The 23,124-nt window shown below is 33.1% G+C and overlaps 1 protein-coding gene across 2 annotated transcripts in view; it reads left to right on the forward strand.

Moving 5' to 3' along the window:
• Positions 1–282: 282 nt before the first annotated feature.
• Positions 283–23,124, forward strand: part of LOC113500453 (tyrosine kinase receptor Cad96Ca) — a 41,152-nt gene continuing 18,310 nt past the window's right edge. For both annotated transcript variants that reach the window (XM_026881259.1, XM_026881260.1), the window contains exon 1: positions 283–366. In XM_026881259.1, the coding sequence (XP_026737060.1) occupies positions 318–366 (49 nt within the window). In that variant the 5' untranslated portion in view covers positions 283–317. The remainder of the gene's footprint in view (positions 367–23,124) is intronic.

Below are 23,124 nucleotides of genomic sequence, written 5' to 3' on the forward strand. Positions count from 1 at the left end.
TTTATTTTTTTTTGTCGGTTAAAAATACTCGTAACTGACACTTGGATTTTCAACAATGCCTCTTTATATAGTAAAAAACTCCTATGCCTTCTTCTATACGAAACCACATCATGCGTAATTACAAACTAATTCATTTATTATTTATTAACAACTAATATTGTTCTCCTTGTTCAGATCCCATCAAGAAACACCTTGTATAGTGTTGTGAACGTGAATAGATAGATGTGTGTAAAGTAATGCGGTACAGTAGAGCACGGTCACCAATGACGCGCAGCAGAATTCGTTTGTCCCGAATACGATACAGTGAATAAGACACGATGTTACAAGCTAGTGTGTCGGTGCTCCTTACAGGATGTCTTGCTATAGGTTTTGGATGAGGTTTACATTTACTATGTGTATGATAATAGTAGAAAAGTGGCATCTGAACATAGGCTTTTGAAATGAGTGCGGTTTGCAAACGATATCAAAGCCAAAAATTTGTTTTTGAAATATAATGCAAAATAGTAGGGAAGAGAAATCTATACATTGGCTATTTTTAAATCAATGTGCGTAGGGTTTGCAATCGATATCGAAGCCCAAAATAGTTTTTTTTGTGCTTTGCTTTTAAACGGGTAATCCGATCCATTCAATTGGTTGAGGTAAGCTTCTGTTAGCAATTAGTGTTTTGTTTCATGACAAACAATTCATACATAAAAAAATGTGCCAGTTTAAAGAACCATATAAAATAATTGTTCGAAAAATATATATCCAAAACCTAATGTCCAAAGATATTTACAAGTTCCACTTCTACAAGCGAACGTACGTGTGTATGCTACTGAGCTCCTAAACTACTAGACACGTTTGAAGGACTTTTTGTATGCGTTTGGGTGGCGCCGTGGATGGTTCAGATTTACAAATCGAAATAAGAAGTTCTCCGGATCAGCTAGTTTATGTAACTTTTAAGTTTGAGGCATTTCGTTGACAGTGCTGGATGATATAGTTAACCAAATACTTAATTTCATAATTCAACAATGGTTTCTAGGAGAGCAACTTAGTTACTGCTCAATAAAAGTGTAATGTTATATGGAACGTTTACATTTTAAATTCATTATGGCCTTCAAATAGTTAATAGATAATAAAAAAAATTCAGATCTTATTTTACAGATTTTTGAAGTGACTACTAAAGCCTACAAGACTGCAAGATTTTTTATGTGTCTCTACATTTTTTACTAGAAATGAAAACACTCTTAGTTAATCTTAAGTATATGCATAACAATAACATTGTAATATTCATACACAAAAGAACCTTTTTATATTTAAGTCGGTTTTCAAATTGTGAAGTTCATCCACGCGAATAATGACGTCACAACATAGCAAAGTGTCGAGACTGAGTACTAGGACTACATAATTAGCGAGCGTAATTACTATTCCATGCGTCTAATTCATACTCTGTCCTCGCATGTACAACTTCCTTACATCCTTAAGGCATTTAATAGTGAATAGAATGAAGTTTAATAATAACTCCTTGATGATTCTGATTTCCTGGTACTTTACGAAAATTCTCAATAGATTATTTAAATTTTCATTAGTTGTTATAGCGATTTATTAATTAATTAATTTGTTTACCAATAAAGTCATAAATATAATTTCACAGATTAATTTTATTCTTGCATCCCTACTTATATTATAAATGCGAATATTAGTATGTTTTTTACAAAAATACTTAACCATCATGAAACTTTTGTACACGTGTTCTTCGAATGATAAGAAGGTAACATAGGTTTCGTTATAATTGTCTTTAAAAAAAACATTTTTTCAAGCGGGCGGGGTCGCGTTCGACCGCTAGTTACTTAATAACCATTTAGTGTTTCAAAAACAGAAATTACGAAATAATTGAAACTCGTATTTTTCTCCACGTCCGACCTTTTTGGAACGAACGATGGAACAATGGCCGGAGTGGACAGATGAAATTACGGAGGCACTCTCTCACGAACCCGCGGTCGTGACAAACAGCCACTTTTCGTTTCCCGTTCGTGTATTAAATGCTCACTGTTGTCGCTTTGCCCGTAAAAATGGCTGAGTTAATTCAAGTAATTTTCTTTAAAATTCAGAAATTTTGTAACTTTGTTTTTTGAAAACCGATAGCTAAAAGAAATAATGACACAAAATTAACAAGTTATTTCCGAATATTTATTGATTACCTACTTAAAGAAATTTGTAAAAAATTGATTTTTTCGTACTACTTTTTTATAAAATAGTCGGTTTGTTAAGTACCATCAACTTCATTTAAACTTTTCTTGTGTTCAAAAAGCAACATCAGTTTGACATAATTAAACCATAGTATAATTAACAAAACACCACCTTTAAGACCTCACGAAGCACGAAAAGCGCCGCATATTAATATAGCTTAAATTCCCATTCGCCCTGTTAATACCTGTAACAAAGGGACAAATACAATTGTCTTAGTCACCGGACCCTGACAGAATACCGCATTATTCTATAGTAAAACAACTGACATTAAACGGTGCAACAATGCAAAGCAATCGCATTGAACCATCGTAATTGGGAGCTTATGAGCATTCTATGGTAATGTTATATGGTATAGACAAGCCACAAATAGCTAAGCTTAAGTACGGTTAGGAAAGAAAGCTATTTAAAAAAATGCAATTAGAAATTGTCCTGCCTCTGAATACAAGTGATATTTCTACAATAGCTAAAGTTAGTAATTAGCACACGAATGCATGGAAATGACAAGTCAAATGTCATTCAAATACACTTGAGGGTTTTTTATTACATGTAATGTTTGTAGAATTGTCACTTAGCTAGAGAAACTGGTTCCAATCAAATAAGATAATTTTGAATAAAGAGGCGTAGTTAGCAAAATACTGTTTTACACCAATGTCACAAATGTTTAGAAGTAATTTTCGGCTCCTAGGACGACGTTAGTTAATTGATTTTTGTTGCTAACCGTACTATTAAATGTGCCTAGAAAGATAGGACTTGGCAAGTGACAGTAATTTAATCCATTTGTGATTATGTACTCCTATTGTTCGGTTAGATATGCTGAAAAGGTAAAAGCGGCATGCTGACATTTATTAAGCACCCATTTGAAATAAAACGTTTGGGTTAAAATATGGTTAAGAAGAAAATTAAACTCTCCAAAAGACATGGAGAACGTTTTCCCTGCAAACTGGAAAGACTCAAAATCTCAGCATTAGTGAAGTGAGAGAGAACACTATAATTATAAATTTCCCATCATCAGCTCTCATCCGCTCTACAATACCAGTCACGTTATTGGAAAAACCCTTTAAAAAGTATTTAGTACTCCTGAATAGTTTGCCAGTTCCAGCTTCCAAAATAGTCGATTGTCTCCTTAAGACATACAAACCGTCTGGATGGATGCTTTTCTTATTGAAAATACATCCATACATTCTTGTAAGAATATATTAAAAAAATGGTCTGTGTCTAATTTGAAATCGAAACAATTAATGGAAGAGGCTTTCTTCTAATACATGAGTCTTAAAATATCTGACGCACACAATATTTCACACCTGCTTTCTTTATCACGATATGTATGCTCGATACATACATAAATTGTTTTTGACAAGTTAATTTTCAAAAGATTCATTTGTTTAGCTTTCCGTTCTTAAACAATCCCTACCTCTCTTGACGTTATAGAAATCTCTTGAAAATAATCGCGAGGTAATTAATTTTAAACAAGCAATTAACTTCTTGTAAAAGCTAATAAATGAACTTAAGAAATAGCAGTTGAAATGTTGTCAAAAGATTTAAATATTTTTGAAGAATGAGTGTAAGATGAAGAGTTCTTATAAGTTAAAAAGGCTTTGTTAATTAAATTTATTTGTTTGTAGTATTTGCCATTGTTCAAACATTGTTCTACTGTGTTTGAACAAAGCTGTTTTTATTAATGAAATTCTGTAAAAGATTATGAAGACTATTCAAATGTTTAATTTACTAGCTAATCCTAACTTCGATCTGTCGGGCCCGTTTGTAAATTTAAACTATCCAAGGCGTCACTCAAAACACAAACAAATCGGTTCAGCCGTTGAGGAGGAGTTCAGTGACATACACACGTACAGCAGAACTTTATTATACATTCATTAAAAAAAAACTTCCATATTTTTGCCCCGGCGCGAGACTATTTCCAGTACTTTTTGAAAGATATTATCTGACATCCAAACGATACTACAATTTTTTTCTAACAAAATATTTAAATCTAGCTTCACACGCGCACACATACAAACCAACACCTACAGCGGTACTGAGTGTCTTCAACACTAGGAACACGACCGAGCTGGTCGTTTGCATTGGAACCGCGCTCAATACAAAGTACCAGGCGAACATGACGTGACTGTAGTTCGATTGTAAGATCTCAACTAGGCGCTGTACGCACTTACTTTAGCAGGCTTATTGTTTCTAATGTTCTGGTTTCGGTATTTAAATTTGTTCTTGATGTCAATTTTTTAAATTTTGATTTTGAAATACAGGATCGCAGTTTTAACACGTTATATTCCTTTATTATCGTAACCGTTTTTACTGTCTCTACATTATTTCAATTTGTTGTACTCTTCTTCCACAACTGCACGTTATGACCTGACTTTGTTTAACTAAAGCTTATTATTTTTTTATGTAATGAATTTTGATGAAAATTGATTTTGATTACAATTAAAACAACACAGTATCTTGACAAATATCAATAGTAAAATTCCATCTACTTAAAATGACAATTAAGAAGGCATTAAGATTTTCCAGTGGAAACGGAATGGCCTTAACAAAATTTACGGCGAACGAAGCTGGTAATTGTAGGAGTCTGGAGTAGTTCTTCTAAGTTACTTCAGGGATTTACTTGAGATTTATTGATATAAACGCGACTCTACTGTTCGAATAATTACGTTGAAAATGGAGCAGTTATAAGCTGTTTACAGTAATGTTCAAAGATTAATTTAATTTAATTAAAATAGGTGATTATGATCATGACGATATTAACGATTTTGTGATCCACTGCTGGAGATAGTGGTGACTATGTCAGGACCGAATGGATCTGAAGAAAATCCTCTCAGGCTTACTTCAGACCCCATTCATGATTAAATTTCAATTCAGGCCGACTCAACAACCCTTCCTGTTCAAATTATAAAATAATTAATTAAATTACTTCTAAATGTTCGTATTCGATTTCTTAAGTATTCTGAAAACAAAAACAATTAAAGCAACCTGGATTCCCGCCACCAGTACTCAAAGTAAGATGGTTGCAGCTGTGGGGGAACAGGACGCTGCTCTAAACTGTGTTTGCCGTCTCTTTTTCACAACTTACTTATGAAAGCAGTGGAATGCCTCGAGGGAAAACGATCGTTAAGCTCACCATCCATGTTTGTTTATAAAGGTTTCTCACTCATTATTATAAAACAAGTCTGACCTACTTAAAATCTTCCTTATTTCCCTTGAGTCAGCGATTTTGCAGTAAAATTTATGTTTTCTTACTTAATAGGTGCTAGAAAATGAATTTCGTTGCTCGGACCTCGTGTCTTTGTAGGTTTTAAATTATGAATAGAAAATGGTACTTAAAATTTAAGGGATTACTAAAAAAAACCTTTAAACTCCTAATACAAAATATAATCTTAACAAAGATTATAGCAGTTAGCGCATGTTTCACAATAAATTGAAAAATGCGACTAGTAATTTAGCGGGAACTTATAATATGTGGCGATGAAAGATAAAGGAGTTAAATGTTATTTATTTTGAGAAAGATGGTGAAACCGGGCCTCGATTCTGCTATTTATAATAGCCGATGAATGGATGGCAATTGGATTAAATTTGAAATTATTCCAAGTCCTTAAGCATTTTGCCAACACAATAATTGGAAGTTAATTGTATTGACCTTTAATGTAACGTCCCGTACTGAATTTACAATTATTGTTTAGAAAAATGCTTAAGAGATTACGAAAATTGACACTTTAAGCCAAATTTCATTAATTCATCGGCCGTTATAAATAGCAGAATCGGGCCCTGGCCCTTAAAGTTATAAATGACATACTTCTACATTTTAAGTCGATGGGTGCCAATGGGTGGATAGTTGACCATTAGTAAATAGAGGAATCGTCAGTACCTTGGAAGGGCGTTAAGCCGTTGATCGATTGTCATACACTGATCATTAACAATATTGACAAGTCATGGAACATTAACTACTATTCTCCATATTTTATAGTTATGTATACCCGCCTACTGACTTCAGACTGTTTACTAAGACAGTATTACAATAAATACCGTATTAAATTTAATGCAGTTAGAGAAAAACCAACCCTTACAATGAACTTAGAGAAAAAATAAACGTGATATTTAAACAGAATGTACAAATACAATCAATTCTCTTTCTCCGATTCGTAAATACAAGTCACCTTTATTCAGGCAAGTCTTTTAATAATATATTGTCCTAAATAGCTAACCAAGTGTCGCCCACACTGTAAGTTCTCTAAAGTACTAACCTAGTGACCTCCTTGCTATAACCAAGTAATGATTGATTTACCGCGCCAATTTTAATTGATACTTAAATTACCAGTCATTGTTTTGAAATAGCAATGAGTTGGCGTTTCAAGTTAAATTGGTTTTCTCCACATGGTCCATAAATTAGCTAGTACATGTTTAAATTAGTATATGTATGCGTAGTAGTCTCTAAAAATCATTGTCTCCAGGCTAATAGTGATGTCAAATTTACGCTTAAAATGAGTGAAAGTGTATTCATTCATTAAATTAAATATGTCGATCATTAAAATACCTTTCTACTGCGATTCTTTCTCTACATTTTATTATAACACGTTTCTTGTAACGCATCACACAGATGCGGTCAAAAGCTTAAATCTGGATTTATATTAGTAGGTACCTGGAACATATAAAACCAAGAAGTGAGACTACATATGTAAGTGGCACGGTAATCTAATTTCCTTAACCATTACAAATAGACAACATGTACACGTCCCTGCACCGTCGTATTTAACTAATCCTTTATAGATGTCCGTGCTTCTATCGGTAAGCCGTACAAATGTGATCTCGGTCGGCTTATAACGCCAACGATTTTCCGCTTGACCATTGAAAATGTATTTAACTCACACGTGTATGTTGAGATTTGATTTTGTGTAGTGTTTGGAAGGACTAAGTTTGAATGAGTCATGAGTAGCGATAACGTGTCCTTGGTAAGCTATTCTTTTGGCATGTCTGATAGAGTCCATAATTACGTCAGTGATCGCCAAGCATTGTGGATAAGAAAAGAAAAATAAAAAAAACACAACCTCATCCCGTCTTGCGTAAGTATTTTAAATTCTGTGAGTATATGTAATTTTTATGTTGTATATTTTCTTTTATAAGTTAAATATGGCTAAATAAGAAGGCCTTCCTCAATAAACTGTAACTAATAATGTACCTAGGTCTTAACCAAATGCCAGTCGTTTATAAGACTCTACATTCTAAGTAATATACATTTTTATTTTATCCATGTTGGCGTTATCCAGGTGGGCGAGAGCGACCACGTGCGAATGTGGAATCGTGAACTAGACGGGTACTAGGAGCGCATACATTCCGAAGAAGTCGTACGTTGTACGTAACGAATGCCTCTGCCTACATCAGTAGGTTACGTGTTAGAAAATTCTAATCTCACCTAAACTGTGATCGTGTCACGTGTTTACATATGTTTTGGTAAACTACAAAATAATTGTCCGTAAAAATTATAAACACACTTGTTTACAGAATCAAAACTAACAAATAATATTAAGGACATAAAATTTACATATCAAAGAATGGAATTCTAAACTTAATAATGTTTATGTACACACGACAAGCCTGCCCTTAGGCAACGACAAATACACATAACCTCAATGCCAACGTCGCGACATCCTACAAAGGAGAAATACTCATAGAAACAAGTTATTAATTATTCAAATAAACAAAAGCATTACGAACATAATTGGAAATTAAGAGCTGTCTGTATGTATAAATTATAATCGCACGCACAATTATGTCTTATTCAACTCGAGTTTAATTAAAACATCATTGGCTGAATTTTCCTGTCCTCCTTGTGAAAATGGATTTTCTTAATTAAAACCGTAATTTGTAGTAAACGTGGTTGACTAATTACACATACATATGTTAATTAAGTTATTCTAATGAACACTCTAATAACACAAGTTGATGGTTGTTTACCATCGCAAAGGCTCTACTAAACGTACATACAATGTTTAGATTATTCTAATCTTTATCCTCTAAGAGTATTAGATACCTCAGAGCATTAGACGTTCTTAGAAAGTACTAGGAGACTATAACGCGGCAGAAGGTTCACGCTAGCGATCCCGTATGTGGGACGCTCGTATCCCGAGTCCAGCCACAAGCACACATGTAAACAGCGCACGTTGATAGCGAGGTTTTCTATGATCCCTATACCCGCTTCTCTCTAACGCCTACTAAACAGCGGTGTAGAGCGAGACAACATATGGACACGCGTCTATGAACTAGTGTGAATGTGTGATACCTGTGTGAGTTGTGGGAGCGATTTGCTTTTTTTTCTTATTCCTCGCTTGTGTGAGTTTTATAAGTATTTTTCAACACATATGGAAGGTTCTTTCTGTGAAGGAAAATGGTTCTAGGGATAGATTTTACAATAACGGGTTCGTGTACTAATGGCAGTTTGGCTTAGGAATCCAAATATTGAAAGTATTGGAAAGCTTAGGATAAATAGGGTTTTCGAAAAGCCTGAATAATTTATGGTTAGTTTGATTTTATTAAAGAAATTTGGGTCAAACTGATATATTGGTGTACATAAGAATGGTAATTTTTGATAATAAAACAGCATTATTTATAAACCATTAGGGTCTAAAAAGGATTTTCTCAAAAAAGAAAACAACATGACTCTAAAATTTTAGTGACAAAAATAAGTTGTATTTAATCTTTAAATTACATTATCGTGTTCAAATTTTAATAAGAGTGTCTACTTGCTTTAAATTCAGCACTCGAACCATTGGCTCGAACACGAAAATTCATTTGATTTCACACAATTATGAGTCCCTGGTACCTGTTGAAAGGGCATACGAGGAACAAACACGTCTATTAACCGGTAAATGGGTAATTTTAATTCGTTATAATGAAACACAATTTTAATGATAGAATATTAAATTAGTTAAAATTAATTTCGAAGATAATTTTTCGCAATAAGCAATAAAATTATTGATTAAAAGTCTTAAGATAGAACATGATATTAAACTGAGTAACTAGTTACACAGATAATTATGATTTAATTCAAAATGGCTATCTGGATAGTTTTAAATACCGCGGGGCTTTTTTTAAACATTTAAATTACGTGGACATATACAACCAGATTCAGGACAAGCATTTGTGGATCACTCAAACCCAAAGCCTAGACCTTAATAGAGAAAATAATATTGCATTGTTATAAAGATTATTTATATTCTCGTGTCATAAGTAAAAAAATCGACAAAAAATAGATTATAGCTGATTCTTAGACTTACTGAATATAATTATGGATATGAAATTTCATTAACAAAGGTCATGTCGTTTCGGAGAAATATGCCAAATAATTTTGTGATATGAGAATTTAATAATATGTATGAGAAGATAAATTATTTTTTTAAGTAATTTAATAAATAAATATTTATTCTGATTAAAATATTAATACTTACCTATCTTCTTCGTATTAATTAAATTAAAAACGAGTTTATATTTGTAAAGAAAAATATATTTTTCTTCAAATATTATCTATAAATAGAATAGACACTGTTTTATTAATCTGTGGTATGATTTGTCTTGTCTATGAATCGTTTAGCTGTCATGAGAAAACTTATTTGAAATTAATTTTGTTCGTTACATTGAAGACTAACAGTAATTGTGATTTGGGAATCGACATTGTGATTAATAGCATTAAATGTCGTTTCTTTACTTTCAGGAGCTTCGCATACTTTTCTCTGAAAGATAGGCTGCCTGTGATATTAACGAAAATCATAGATCAATTATCGAGGGATGGAGACAAAATCAAAAGTGCTAATTCGGCATCAAACGAAGACGTCACTAGTTTCATGCAAGCCGTAGCGAAGCTGAAGCCTATCTTCTTCGTATTAATTAAATTAAAAACGAGTTTATATTTGAAGAAAAATATATTTTTCTTTACATATTTAAAACCAGGAACAAATTTGATACTAAGTAATGCCAACTCCGTTTGAAATCAAAACGTGCATTAAACTAGTTTAATAGGCGAAGCAGAGTTAATACGCTGCGACTTTGGCTTATCTTTCGTAACAATAAACTGTTATGGACTATTAAACCTTCTTGAACGTTTCGTTGGACACGGAATACATTTGAAACATGTTGTAAATAAGTGTGGAGTTGATAATGTCGCCTACGACTAGGATCGTTTGGCTGAGTAGACAAAGTTGGAATTTGAATCCCGATACGCAAAAATGTAGTTTCGAATTCAATTTTCGTGATGCAACACAGAATTTTCTTTGATGTGTATACGTGTCTATAGTCATTACACAGAGTGGTTCCAGGATTTAAACTTTGCTAAAATTTGGTACACATTCCATACAATAATTAAAATAGAAATACACATTTTTAGGTTAAACCAAAGCTTAGAAACTCTGTTGTCCATCCGTCTAACTATCATTAAACTGTTTTAAATAAACCGTGATAGCTATAGATGAGAGATAGATGTATTTCTGTCGCTATATGTTCAGTGTCGCTAGTCCGACTCAAACTTAAAGGGTTATTTCAGACCTTGTTTAGTCAACTTAAATTATACTAATATTTAGACTCAAAAGTTTTCGTGAATATTCGTAAAATCTTTCGATAAAATTTGCTGAGAATCCAGGATTAATTCAGGCTACTTTTGTAGCGATAACGGATATCCACGAATTTTGAAAATTTCAAACTGCCCCGGGGAATATCTTGTGAAATTATAATTGGGCCGATGTAAAAGCCTTAAGTCAAAGGGAAAAACTTTTGTAAATCGTATAAGGAAATAGAGATTTTAAAAGTGTTTTTTATCCTACTCCCTACTTTAAAATGAAACTACCTAATGAAAATTTTACGTATGGATGGGAAACTACCGCCACGTCTGAAGCTAATAATTAAGTGTTCGGCAGAGAGATGTTGTTATACAGCGTGTATTCATTTATTTTTAGACTTTTAGTTTGTTCGTGCTTACCTTCAGAATATCTAATCCAATACCAAAGTCAGGTTTTAGGCACAGCGACTTCATGATTAAATTTAGGTATTATAATTAATAATCTCATTTTTTTCCCGCCTTTGGCAGGGATGAGGATGTCTTTTTTGACGCTTTGTAAATAATGTTTATTTTTCGTTTTATATTGATGTAGTTTTAAAAATGTAAATATTAGTTTAGTTTAATTTATTTAAAAATAGCATATATTGTGTTTGATACTTAATTGTGGTATAAATTTATTAAAAGTTTTATCTCTTAGTTTAGAAAATAATAAAGTCTTGCGAGAATAATCTCATAATTAATGGGAATTTGGGTGTATGTAATAATAATTACCCGTCTTCATTTTTGTCGATAAAGTGGCTTGTTTTACCCTGTAAATAAATTTTAATGTAATAATAATTAATTCTCCGATATCCCAATTTACTCGTAATTCTCGCATACGGCTCGAGTTGAAAATAATACCTATGTGGTTAACCCAGATTCGTTAATAGATAAAATAACGGGCAATAAATTATACTTAACCTTATTACAAATCCGTCCATATCTGTGTTAATACATACATTATTTACAACACCCTGTAATCGGATCGGGTTTTAATTGACACACACTTCCCTGAATTTTCCGTCTACTCGACAAATACCTCGTTTCCTGCATAAAATAGGATTTAAATATTGAAAACTTTTTAACATCATAATTTTCAAAGTTGTGCACACCCGATCACGAGAACAAACTGCAAAGAAATTGCAAACATATTGCGAAGTATTCAAAACTGTAACGAAAGAACGAATAGTACAGAGTATGCAACAATAGCACATTAAACTTGAATAAAACGTCAGACTTAATAAATTTAGTACAAGTATGTTTCATTAATCCGCAAATTAATTACTTATGTACTAAACACATTAATTTAGATAATGTATTCGTGTGCTGTTAATTGATTGAGTAGGGTAGGCTTGATCAGTCAAAGGAAGTGCTATATGATGTATCCAATCAGTAGTAATGTGTCAGTAGTGAGTTGATAATGTCGATCACATAATGTGCTGGGAACTTATGGCGTCCTAGTACTTCTTGGGCTAGCATTTTTAAAATTTAAATTTTATGAAGGTCTTATAATTATGAAAGTACAAAGAACTTTTGAACTTTCATGGAGATCCATGTATAACCGCAAACCGCTTGTTCCAAACGGTAGCGTTTGCCTTATGACTTACTATACTACTTACTATAGTTGTTACTAAATAAAATATTAAATACTTTGGTTTGTATTTTTTTTCTGTTAAAAGATTGAGAATCAAAAGATTTGGCTACATCCTGGGCTAGCCCAGCCAAAATTTTTGATTACTTATGTATCTGGAAATGTACCATTTTTATCTCTACACAGAGCAACAGAAAGCAACAGAAATGATTTTGTTTTCAAGATAATATTTATATTCTTCAAAAATAATGAACAATTCACCAAGGAATCCAAATAAACATAGATGAAAGACAGCTAAAATCTATTTTGGATTTTCAGTTATCTTTTGTTCTGAAGTTTGACTTCTGAAAATTTCGTCAGACGCTTTTACTATCCGATAAAACTGAAAAGAATACCTGAACTGCATCTACCATGACAGGGGTTAAACTTTTCCATTTATTGCAAATACAAGCAAAAGTTTCTCAAAACATTTGGAAGTTTTGCTGTGTTTTGTTTTAACTTTTATGATACGTTGTCTGCTTCATTTCACAATAATATGAGGGAGACATTTGATTTTCTTTTGTTTAATTTGATTTATTCATTAGGATTTATTATGTTTATGACACCACAATGTTGACAAAAAAATCTTTTATTAAAAAGATTAAAGATAAATAATGTATTTTTGCTTTCGTATTTTATTTACCTACTTTTATTTATTTTGTGTCTGTAAAAGGAGAGTTTACGCGAAATATTATCATTACTACTCAGTAAATATGTAGACTCTCATTTTCACAACCATTTGTATTAAACGAAAACCTCTTTTGTAAAAATGTTTGCAGAACTAGCCCTTCATTCCATTAAAAGTCCCACTACACGTTGTCGTAGTGTTGAAGAGCAGTTAAGAAACATGTCAAGACAGGTGGCCTATTGAGCATTACACACACACCAAAGCATGTGAGCTTACCACCATAGCACTGTATAAAGACACCAGTTAGGTTCTGCGAGTACCTCTAGTTTTCCCCTCAACACCCCATTTGAAATTCATCCTTCTCTCTATAAAAATAAAGTCGATTTTTTGTCCGTAACCAAAATCAATTTACCTCCTCTCAGTTGATGTTAGCCTAGTACTCCTGAACGCACACCGCTGTGTCGCTGCGATTCTCATTCCATATATCAAGGTCACATAGCCTCACATGCAGCTGCCATCATCTGTCCTTGTCACACATATTATGAATACCCAAGTGTGACCAGGACGGCATTTACTTTTGTAGTGTTGTCTAGACGGTAATGTGGAACTTTCTTGCGGTCACCATGCTTTCCTTTGAAACTCGACAGTGATAACGACATTGAGGAACTTGTTATCAGAAATTACTTCGTGACAAATTTTATTACTCTTTAAGAGAGTTCCTGTGATATTCAATTAATTCAATTTAATTAAATACAGGTACAATTTTGAACGAACGGATGGATTCAAGGATAAAGGACGCGTTTTCGGAATAGGTTGTTATGCCCCTTAAAAGGAAACTTTTTCGGTTAAGGAATACAATGTGTTCGCCACGTAAGCGTTTATTTCTTTTCGGATCTTGATAAGTAAGGTGAAATTTTGACGTAACTGGATTACTGGGCGTCAGCACTTCTGAGCCACAAACATATAAACGTCTGAAACTAATAAAATGTAGGAACCTATTTCCTAAGTTAATAAACTTATCTTTACTTTATTAAGTCGCAAACTGTTGACTGCTTATTGACATTTCTCCAATCACGAGCTCATAATAGAGATTCCTTATGAAACAAACATCACTTTTATAAAACATTTACATCATCTTATATTTATCTTAATACTTTGTGTGTACAATTTTCAGTTAAAAAATAAAATAACCTTATTCAAACTCTTTTAAATAAACAATAAAGAATCAATTCGTTTTAAGTCTTAATCCAATAAAATTAAGATGTAAAATAAAGCAACGTACACCCCGAACTTCATTCATCAAAAGACATAGAGTTAATATCCGTTTTAACATACAGAGAATAAGTCTTGTTGTTAGCACGAACTTGGCGAACTATTTCTAAGCTTGCTAACACACGATCACAGAATGACATACATTGCTCTACTATTCAATAGTCCCTGAGTCCGCTTCTATAAACCATGTCAATAATGTATGATGTCAATGCACATACCTTTAGCCTTTGCATCTGTATGAGGAGTCTGTATGGAATACGCTAGATGGTTTTAGATGCTCTCCTTTGTAGAGTTTTATTGTACCTAGTAGAAGCTTGTTCATATAGGTAATGTAGAAATGTAGAGCATGAAATGTTATGACATCTTTTTTTGTATTTAATGACGGAAATAGAATAAAGCCCTTGGTAAAAAAACATAAACAATGATAAGATAAGTCGGTTGGGTGACAAATACATTTGTACGCTCAAATTATTTGTCATCAACAAATTTATAACCGTTAATTACAAATAGACGGGCGGATAGATAGTAGAAAGAACGTCTTATTTTTAGTAATCCGTACCCGAAAGGTAAAACCAGCACCCCTTTACTAAGGCTTCGCTGTCTGGTTCTCAGTCACTACCCTACATCCCGTGTACGGAACCGTCAATATTAAGAGTCCGACAGGTTTTTAATTCTTAAAACGTGCCATTTCATTCGATAAATATTGTGTCGAATAGCAATTGAAAGTTGTTAACATTTCTGATAGTAGAATTACTTGGCGAATATTTATTTTGAGCAAAACGAGCGTGTTCCTTGAATTTGCCTTTCATTAACAAGTGAAGGCCATGATGAAGGTTGGTTGAACTTATTTTTTCGCGTCTATGACGTGTATTGTGGTGTTTGGACGTAGTTATTGAACGTCAGACAACGGACGTCAGGAAGCAAAACTTTTTTTTACGTTAATGGTCGTCGTGACTAAGTTTACAGAAGAAAATATGCACGCTATATTTTTTTGTTAGCTTCTCATATTGTATAACTAGCTGTTGCCCGCGACTTCGTCCCCGTGGGTAGAAGATATAAGTTATGATTTACAGCTGCCCTGTTTTTTTTTCACATTTTCCATTTTATCTTCGCTCCTATTAGTCGCAGCGTGATGGTTTATAGCCTAATGCCTTCCTCGATGAATGGTCTATTCAACACAAAAATATTTTCAATTTGGACCAGTAGTTTCTGCGATTAGCGTGTTCAAACAAAGAAACAAATAAACTCTTCAGCTTAATATGTTAGTATAGATAAGATTAAGTAACAAAGTTAGCTTAGCACTTTTAGTTTAGCACCTACAACTTCCTGTTATACGCCATTTACTGTCTAAAACATTTAATTTTCTACCATCTCTACATTAAAAGGCAAATCATTGCACAATATTAAGATTAAACTTGAAATGGTAAACTGAGAGAACAAAAACAACAAAAGTTTGTTCTTACATACAAGTTTCGTCTTGAAGACTTCCAAATGAGTCAACACAAACAGATGCAAGAGTCCTTGAAAAAAGATAATCAATGAGTCAAAAACCTGTTTCTGATCGACACTTTGTCCAAATATAAAGTCCATTGATTTTATCAAGGAGTTTTTATTTCCAAAACAAGTCTGTGGCAAAAATGTAATCAAATCGTTGAGCACACTTGTTTTAAACGAAAATATGGTATTATAGCTTATTACAGACTTTTGCTGCATCTTGTATAAAGCAGTTTTTACTTTCGAAACATACAATATGAGAATCGTTCAAATTATAATATTCTTCATAACTATGAAGTAAACTAAACTAATATTTACATTTTGAAAGCTATATAATATAAAAAGAAAAATATGCATTATTTACAAAGCGTCAAAAAAGATATCCTCATCCCTGCCAAAGTCGGGAAACGTGCCCAGAAGGCTGGCTGCATTGCCACGTTGTATGGCAATGCTAATTCTTTGGGCAAAATATAGACCAGCCTTCTGATCACGTGTAGAGTCGACCAAACGCTTTGCGAGTTCTTTATAAAGAACTCGTGCACCTGGTCCCCATGTCCCGAACGTTTCATATGAGAATCTATATTCTTGTCACAAATATTTGACAATATTGTAATTGGACCGTTTGGTTTCTTAGGTCCTATGTCGCCACCGCCAAATAAGTTCCCGTTAAATTACTTTACAGATATTTTCATACAAAGGATGTCATTTTTTTTTCTGCCAGATATGGGCTAATCACTGATTGTGAAACAGGTGTTTAATCAAAAATTTTATTTATTTACTTGCTTTTAAATTCAGAAGCACCTACAATATTGTTTAACATTTTTCGGATCCCTAGAGAATTTCGTTTACATAAACAAATTGGTCCCAATAAACTCGTAGCAATGGCCTATAACTGAGCCCCGTTGGATTGTAACTAAACTATCTATTTGGACTTCCAAAGTCGTAAAAACAAAGGCACATTGCATTGTCCGTAATAAAATGCCTTTTATAGTTGACATAGCGAGATGTGTTTCAGTTAATATTGAGTATATATACCGTAGTTTATTTATAGATAGACAGTAAAACGCCTGAGTGACAAACTAAATTCAGTTTTTAATTTTGGAAAAAAATCTAGTAAATTTTCGATTCGACTGACACTGTGTGTAAGACTGTTATTTATTGTACTGATATTTAAATTGATCCTTACTTTTGATAGATCGAATTTCATACAAAAAAATTTAAGATTCATAAATATCGTATAATCAGATGCATAATTTTTTTCTCTCAATATCAAGAACACGTTAACATTTTACGACTAGAAAATCGAGATTAGGATTCTTCTCAAATTGCAACGTTAAAAACGCTCACCAAATTGCTTCGCGATAAAAACCATTCTTTTGTTTACATACTAAACAAAAAATACATAAAAAAATCTGAAATTCAGGAGTATCTACGATAATGTATCTTTAACGTGTTTTGTTCCATTTCGCATCATAACAACACATTTTGCAGACACGCGATTTTTCAACAAAAACAACAAAGGTTCGAATCCAAAGTTTGTTTGCAAAACATTTTTGCGAGTAGATTCAAGTTTTACTCTCTCGCTCTCTCATTAACGAAAGACAGAGAAGGGATTAACCGAACAGTCATCGGTGAAAGCAAGGCACTTTCACTAAAATATAACCTTGGATTATGAAACACGTAATGTGTTACGATATTGTTACTTATTCGATTCGTGTGTTGTGTAATACAAAAATACCCACTAGAGAATGGAATTAGAAATTATTTTGGTATTTGACATGACCTTAAATGTGTACGCAAATGAGTTTGTAGCAGCTGTGATGGTGCGACTTTCTGTACAGCCAGGGTGTGAAACGCTGTCTTTTGATATTAGGATTCATATTTTGATACTTACGACTCTTTTAAGTTCTTCCTTCCTGACGCCTTCATAATTTTATTATCACTTCTTTTCGTAAAAAAAAAATAGAAAAGCCAAGCTAGGGTGACTTTTAATATGTCAAAATGAGTCACGTAGGTTAAAAAAAAGGAAAAATATAATTTTGGGTTCCGATTTTTCCCTTATTTAATAAATGATAACTTTGTGTCTTCATTAATGTGTTTTATATAGCGTGTTTTATTTCATAAAATATGAAGTGTCTAGATCTCAGATCTAGTATATCACAATCTTGCCAAACAGTGCGTTCTAGATGTTAAAATATGTGTTTATTCAGTTTTCCCGTTATGGATTTACGTTACACCTTTATGATAACACAGAAAGCTTTCAAAATATTTTTATGCTTCCCTTTGTAATATCCCTATCCCTATTCCTCCATATGGAAAAAAATACGAAATTTTCCCTAAAACAAACACCATTAAAACCAAATGTTCCGTGTTAAGGTACCGCGTACCATGAGAATTTATGGTACCTCTTGGAATTACATTGAATAGGATTCAATGTAGCCTGAGAAGTTTTAGTATCCTCTTCCTAACCACTTTGTGTAATGTTTCTTTAATTTGGACGCATTCCTGTGGGATAATGATTTAAGATAACGAGAAAAAAAAACAATATTGACAAGCAAACCGTTATTTATTAAATAATTAATTATTTGATAACATAATATTATTGTAAGTACATACTCTAAACTGTCAATGAATTCGATTGCACTTATAACCGAGTGGTTGAGGTCATTACGCCAAACCCACTGAGCGTGACGTGTCGCGGGTTTGATCGCGGCGTATGACAAGCAATTGTGTGATCCACGTATTATCTATAGTCTGGGTGTCTTTGTGCATGTGACGAATGTTTGTGAAACCCCCCGCGACAAAAGGTTGACATTACTGCGGGAGTCGTTTTTTAGGATACAATTCCTTACTGCGGGAGTCGTCTTTTTAATAAAAAGAAAATCTATTCCGAATGTGTTAAAAAGACGCTACATTCTACAAGTACCATTATGGACTAGAGGTAAACTGCACATTGTGACGTCATGTTTAAACAATACTCAACAGCTTTTACAGTTTTGATCACCTACTGCGGCCTACAGTCATATCTTAAAATTCAAATTCAGTTGTGAGAACGGGACAGCGCACTATACGGTGTAGAGCTGCATCTCTTTTCTTCAGCTGTAATAGTCCGTGGTGCTAGTCACCCAGACACTAGTTTTTATTATTATTTTCACTAAGTAGTTAACCTCTTTCGTGACTCTCATATCTCGCTAAATGCAATCTTGATTAAAACTAAATCTGTTTTGCACGTTTGCTTAATTTTGAAGATCTTTTAAAGACATTTTGAATCTTAGTCTTTGTGGTCTGAAATGTTTTAGAGATAAGCAATTTTCAAAGCATTCACTAACACTCAAAAATAATGTCAAAATCAAAATAGCTAAAGATTAAATTAACTTTGTTTTTGCTTTTCAAACTTTTTTCATGTCGGACTTTTAAGTGTAGGTAGGTAGTAATTCTTGTAACAGAATACGCTGTACTGACCAAATGAAGTCTGCTCTGTTTGATACATTTCATAAATATACAGAAAGCTAAAGCATACTCTGTACGAGAGGAATGGGGACGAATAAATAAGCTAGCCACTACCCCGGCTATGACAACCAAGACCTGTCTGCCAAGAGTATAAAGACAAAGAAAAAGATTATAAGTGTCCAATGTCAAAATTATCTTTAATTGTTGGCCACGGAGGACTGACAAAACAAATGCATTCTGTAACAATGATATTCTACGTGACATTCTACAAACTGAATTTCTATGACATTGGTAACGTATATTTTAATAGGCTCTCTATTCAATATAGTACACTCAGTAACGTATCATTATTGAACATTTATCCTTTGGTTAATAATATTATACTCTATCTACATACTACAGTTTTAGATGCCTGTTCGTGACACATAACTCTGAGTCATTAGTCTATGATATAAAGTTCATAATGGCGCTAGATTGCTCATTTCTGCATAAATTTGTTGCATTAGGTATATTTATCTCGTTCGACATCAATGTGACTTTAGTCGTGTAGTTTTATGTCAAGGACTTGTGAGTCAAAGGTAGGCTTAAGTTTTAGATATTGTTATAAGATGACAATCAAAAAAATTTTAAAGGCTTACTCACGGATATTTATCGGGGGGGGCTTCAGACCGAACCGCTGTCCTTAAGAATAAGCGGATGCGGCGAGATCTATAAAAAAATAAAAAAATATTCCAAGAGTTCTTGGTTTTCTTCTTAAAACTTCTTCGGTAGATTTTTTAGTAACTGCTGTGAGGATCCTTCTTTATTAAATGAAGCAATAGTTTACTAACGCGTATTTATCGGGAATCCCTAATTATAAGCAGCAGGGTCGCGGTTAGGTCCAAAACTAGGCGATACCGATTAATCCGCGTGGGTTAACCACTGCATCATTTATACATTCTAATATAAATTTACTAATATTGGTCATTATGCATGTGTCGTGTATGTTTGTGAAACCCCCCACGACACAAGGATTAAAAACTCCTTACTGCGGGATTCGTTTAAAAAATAAAATGCTCTACAACATACTTCGTCAGATTTACGATTGTTTATTTATTATTTACACTTCTTACACATAATGTACAATAGTAGACTTGATTGCTAAAGGGATCTCTACCAGTCAACAGGCTATTCGTCCTTGTTTCATCTCCGGACAAAATCTTAAGCGAGATGACACATGAGATCATCACGATCGTGTCAAACACAAAGAAGTATGCATACATGTTCAATATTCTATATGATTGATATTAAGGTCATACGATTGTCATGGAAATCTTGTAGTTGAAATTCCTGACACCGTTGTGCAGGAGGCCAGGCTTAAGGGACAGAGGAAAACCCTTTGTACTGGTGTCTATTCATTACTCTAGTGTAGAACCTTAAAAGGGACCTACCATCACCGTTTAAGTAATATTGTAGACAACGAGTATTTAAAATAAGCTATTTTACAAAAATAAAATCCATAAGGTAGAGGTACAAAAATATTGGTCCCCATTTTTTTCTCTATAAATACTACTATAAAATGCATCAAAGATGGTCAAACGAGACTAAAAATTGCGCTGTTGCAGTTAAATACCAAAATTGAAATAAATATGTTTAATCCCAATCCTAAAAAGCTACAAAAAATAAAGTAATAAATCGCAAGGAACACTGAATTTTCTTAAGCATTAATAATACAATAAGGAAATAACATTTCATATAACCTATTATTACTCGTGTGGAAGAACTAAAGGAAAATAACTAGATATCTGTTACCATTCTACAAATGATATGCCTAATTGTTTCCTACATATTAATGCATGACCGAAATCTTCTACGAGCAATTCTTTCTGCTTAAACATCTGTATCCGAAACAAAGGTTTGTTTTAGCATACCTAATTGGCTAACAGGATGGATTATATTGCTACCTACACTTTGTATACAGGTAAATAAGATGGTCCAATTAATACAAGTCTTTCTGAATCCGGGGTAAACGGTGAACTCGGTTTTCTCTTTTTACGAATACTTTTGTTTGGAAAATGTCTAGGTAACTATTATATTATTAAATACTAGAGATACACCCTGAGATTTTACCTACTTCTAAAAAGCTTCTATCGTTTCAGCATCTCCATACCAAATTTCATCTTGATTGGGACAGTGGTTTAAGCATGAATTAGTAACAAATATACTTGCAATCTTTTTCATTATAAATCAGGAAATATCCTACGCCTATCAAAAACCCACACTTTATACAACGCACACCGTCAAAATGTCAATGTCATCGACAAGTTCACAGGGAAGCAGAACCGGTCCTAACAAAACAACGCAAACACCTCACTCCGTACGTTCCCTTTGAAAAGTCAACGAAGCTTTAGATTGTGTGATGTTAACAGCTGATGCTTATGAGATCCTGGTACCTAGGCTAGGCTAAAGACAGCTTTGTGACTGCTTCATAACGTGTGAGAAACAGTGGTCTATTTATTTATTTATCAAGTCTTATACTTTTCAAAACATGGCAATGGGTTTTTGTCCAAAAAAAGAATAGAGTTTTGATTCTACTCGAAGAAAATATGAAGGAAAAATTGCATCTAAAGGTAGTGGACACCTATTTATAGAAGTGAGGCTGAACTATGTTTTTTATCGGGAAAAGTGTTTCAGACCAAACTGGAGTCCTTAATCATGAGTAATAAATACGTTTGAGTAAACCGTTGTTTAATAAATAATAATAATCCGCCTCACAAAAATTATTATAATTACAAATAATATGGTGTCAAAATAAGTTCACAGCGAATAAAATCTTTTATTAATATACAATTTTCAATAATTAAGAACAGTAATTATAACAATCACAAGAACGATCATACAAAATGAGAAATATATTCCCAGTATCACAATATAAATATAGGTAAAATCCTATTAACAAAAAGAGACATCGTCTTATATCCGATTATCTTGTGTCAGTAAGTAGTATTAGGGGAACCTGAGATTAGAACGATATCCGTTCTATTCATATAATATGTGATACCGTAAAACAGGGTGAATAGAGGGCTTTTTGGGGTGGATAGAAACAGAGTTTTTATTAAAATTTGGACGTTAACTAGAAAAAACATAAAGATTATACGCAAACTCACAAGTATTTCATAAAGTAACTGTGTCTAAGCATTTTAATGTAAGAAAATATTCATGTAACCCCCTAAAAACACTATTCTCTATTCACCCCGTTATACCGTACCATAAATTACATATATAAAAGTGTGTTACTTTACTTACCCAACATATCATCATAAGGATGTATTCAAGTTTCAAGAGGTATACATATAGACCTACACTTCTTGACTGATTGATTTGCTGAATCAAAAACATTAACTAACACCAGCTCACAATTAACTAACTACCACCACCTCAGGCTAAACTTTTAACAACTTTAAGTTTCTATCTGTCTGCATAAATAACAAGAAAAACGAAAAGAAGTTAAGAATCTCAGTATCAGGAACGTGACTTTTTAAAACACCAAGTTTCTTGTTGCAGACAGTAAATTCTTTCTTTCTACCTCGAATAGCAAATAAATTTATTTCAACTTAACGTTTCTCAAGAATGTAGGTATTTAGGCACGGCTACTTCTGAAGAATTTCAATTCAACACAAAAATTCATGAGGAAAATGTTGCTTGAAGATGAAAATTCACTTTCGCAATATTAGAAAAACTGTCCAAGTGCTAGTCGGACTTGCAACACTGGGGTTTCTTACAAATCGGTCATGCTTTAAATTGTTGTCTGCACCAAGCATTGCTTTAGCAGTAACTGAAATAAATTGTCTTGGA

Source organism: Trichoplusia ni, chromosome 14, assembly GCF_003590095.1.
Source record: "Trichoplusia ni isolate ovarian cell line Hi5 chromosome 14, tn1, whole genome shotgun sequence".
In the NCBI taxonomy this organism is placed as follows: domain Eukaryota; kingdom Metazoa; phylum Arthropoda; class Insecta; order Lepidoptera; family Noctuidae; genus Trichoplusia; species Trichoplusia ni.